At 38.6% G+C, this 2,814-nt stretch overlaps 1 protein-coding gene across 1 annotated transcript; it reads left to right on the forward strand.

Moving 5' to 3' along the window:
• The first annotated feature begins 1,129 nt into the window (after positions 1-1,129).
• LOC124798377 (pre-mRNA-splicing factor 38) lies at positions 1,130-2,340 on the forward strand. The gene has a single exon (XM_047261747.1). It carries the CDS (start codon positions 1,163-1,165, stop codon positions 2,126-2,128), a length of 966 nt encoding a protein of 321 aa, XP_047117703.1. The 5' UTR covers positions 1,130-1,162; the 3' UTR covers positions 2,129-2,340.
• The last annotated feature ends 474 nt before the right edge of the window (positions 2,341-2,814 follow it).

Below are 2,814 nucleotides of genomic sequence, written 5' to 3' on the forward strand. Positions count from 1 at the left end.
ATTTCAGTGTTTTTTTATTTTATTTCTGAAAAAGTGAAGACAATGGTCGGCACGTACACTTCCGCAGGTTCTAGAAAAGTACAAGAACAGCAACCTATGTTTGATTTTCTGCAGCAATGTGTGTGTGTGTGTGCACGCGCGCGCGCTTTTGCAAACCAATGACATAGCTCACGAAGGAATAAATAAAGAAACTTAATATATGTAACCAAAGAACGAATCGTATAAACTTCTTAATTTGTGGGACCAAGAATAGTATAAATTGTGGATTACATGCAGGAAACAGCTCCCTAGCGTGATGTGGCGGTTGTTAAAGTAAAAATTAGTTATTCAGATTGCTTATATTAACGAATACAATAAGATTCTAAAATCTTGGAACTGTGGTGTGTCTGCAGATGATATTTACATGCCAGCTGTTAGTTAGTTTGCCATTTTGACAGTATTTTCGTCTCTTAAGTGTTATTTCTTTTATAAATGTGTTTGTTTCCCTTGATTTATCCCTGTGCGAAATCTATTTTTGGATCCAGTATATCGGTTTCTTCTTCCTTGCATTTAACTCATCACAGCTCTATGGACATAACCTGTAGTATAACATTCGTATCCGCCCATATGATTTCAGTTGACACCATACTGAAAGTTGCCCAACTACGTAGAATCTGTGGCGTCCTGTGTGAAAGGTAGTTCACGATGCCACTACAGCAAGCCACAAGCTGTGGCGCCACATTAAATGCGTGTATGAATGCGGCTTTAGGAATAAAATCCCGCACCAGTGTCAGTCAGGTTCTTGCTATATGAACCGAACATTAAAACCTACAAGAAAAACAATCGAATGTAATTGTAACTGACAGATAGAGATATAAAGTTTAATAGTAAAATTTAAGGGTCAGGGAAAGGAAGCCAAACTCAAAGAAGCGGATATTGAGTGAATAAAGATATTATTATTACGCAGCAATGACTGAATGACCCGAAGTAAAAATAATAAAAAAGAAACAACCAACTGGATGCATTAATTTCTGTTAGCTACGTCACTTTTCTTGCTTTGCTGTCGGCACCAGTGTACTCAATACTAGAATTTCTTGTGTGCGAGGTAGTCTTCTTTGCGCTGTGATATCTTTGGATTAATGTCTTGTGTCTTCATGTTTATATCAAACTTTAGTTTGTAAATATGGCGAACAGGACTGTGAAGGATGCGAAGTCTGTGAGAGGTACAAATCCGCAGTATCTAGTAGAAAAAATAATAAGAGCTAGAATATACGACTGCAAATACTGGAAAGAAGAATGCTTCGCGTTAAGTGCAGAGTTGCTCGTGGACAAAGCAATGGAATTGCGATATATAGGTGGAGTATATGGTGGCAATATCAAGCCAACACCTTTTCTGTGTCTGGTACTGAAGATGTTGCAGATTCAGCCAGAGAAAGACATTGTAGTAGAATTTATAAAGAACGAAGAATTTAAATACGTTCGTGCGCTAGGTGCAATGTACATGAGACTGGTAGGCTCATCTTTGGATTGCTACAAGTATTTGGAACCACTGTTTAATGACAGCAGAAAGTTGCGAAGACAAAATAGACAGGGGCATTTTGAGTTGGTGTATATGGATGAATTTATTGATGAGCTCTTACGTGAGGAAAGAGTTTGTGATGTAATTTTACCAAGAATTCAGAAGAGACATGTTTTGGAAGAAAATAATGAGCTTGACGCCAAAGTTTCAGCATTGGACGACGATATCGATGAAGGTATTGAATCCTCAGGAGATGAAGAGGAGATAGTTAAACCTGTAGAACCACCGCCGCAGGTTGAGAGCCATTATCCGCGCGGGCGAGAAGAGAAAATGAGGAGATCGCCTAACCGCCGGAGAAGCTTGTCTCGCGAGAGGAATCGCGACAGAGAACGGAGGCGAAGCAGAGAACGAGAAAGGAATCGCATGGATAGAAATGATCGTGAAAAGAAAGTACGCCGTAGTAGAAGCAGGGAAAGACGCCACCGTTCGAAATCACCTGTTGGAAGGCAGGGACACAGAGACAGAGGTGAAAGGGAAAGAGAGCATCAGAGGACAAACAGGGGCAACGACATGGATAGAGATATCCGTAGACGCGACAGGGATATGGACAGAAACAGGCAGAGACATTAAGATGTGTTGTGTATTATTCACCGGAGAAATGTTGTGTTTTTTGACTGACTGAAAGTGACACTGTGTGATTTCTATATTTCACAGAAAATTCATCTGAAGCTGTTAACTTGTGGTAGTTATCTTGTGTATATGTGGAATGTGACGTGTTTTGTCGAGTGTATAAATTACTGATGATTTGGATAGAGGCTTTGCAATAAATGTTTTGAAGTCAACACAATATTTTAGAAGTTTTTTCCATTTCTGTCAAAACATTGGTGGTTATCTATGGAATGAATGTTGTTTCGTTTTCAGATGTGACATGAATAGTACCAAACGATTGCCTGATATTATGTCTAGAGCTTTTAATAAGTTATATTCGCACCTCTTTCCTGTCAATTACATTGTGAAGAATGATAAAACTTCCGTAGTTGAGGTTTCTAATTCATTATGTAATTGATATAACATTTGGTCAGTTTGCAGATTGTGTGTAAGTTACTGCAAGATTGTTGCATCTATATTTATTCAAGTTTTGACAGGAAATTTACTGAGTTTTAGTCGTTTGGTTTGTTGCTGAAACTGGTAGTCGGAATCACTATATCGTAACAGGCTTCTCAACAGTTCTCAGTTCACTAAGGTTCTACAAATTAAATTAAGATTGGTCTCTCGATGTTTTCTTGTGAGAAAAGAATGTGCAAATGAAAGCTGCT

The sequence above is a fragment of the Schistocerca piceifrons genome, chromosome 5 (genome assembly GCF_021461385.2).
Source record: "Schistocerca piceifrons isolate TAMUIC-IGC-003096 chromosome 5, iqSchPice1.1, whole genome shotgun sequence".
Lineage (NCBI taxonomy): Eukaryota > Metazoa > Arthropoda > Insecta > Orthoptera > Acrididae > Schistocerca > Schistocerca piceifrons.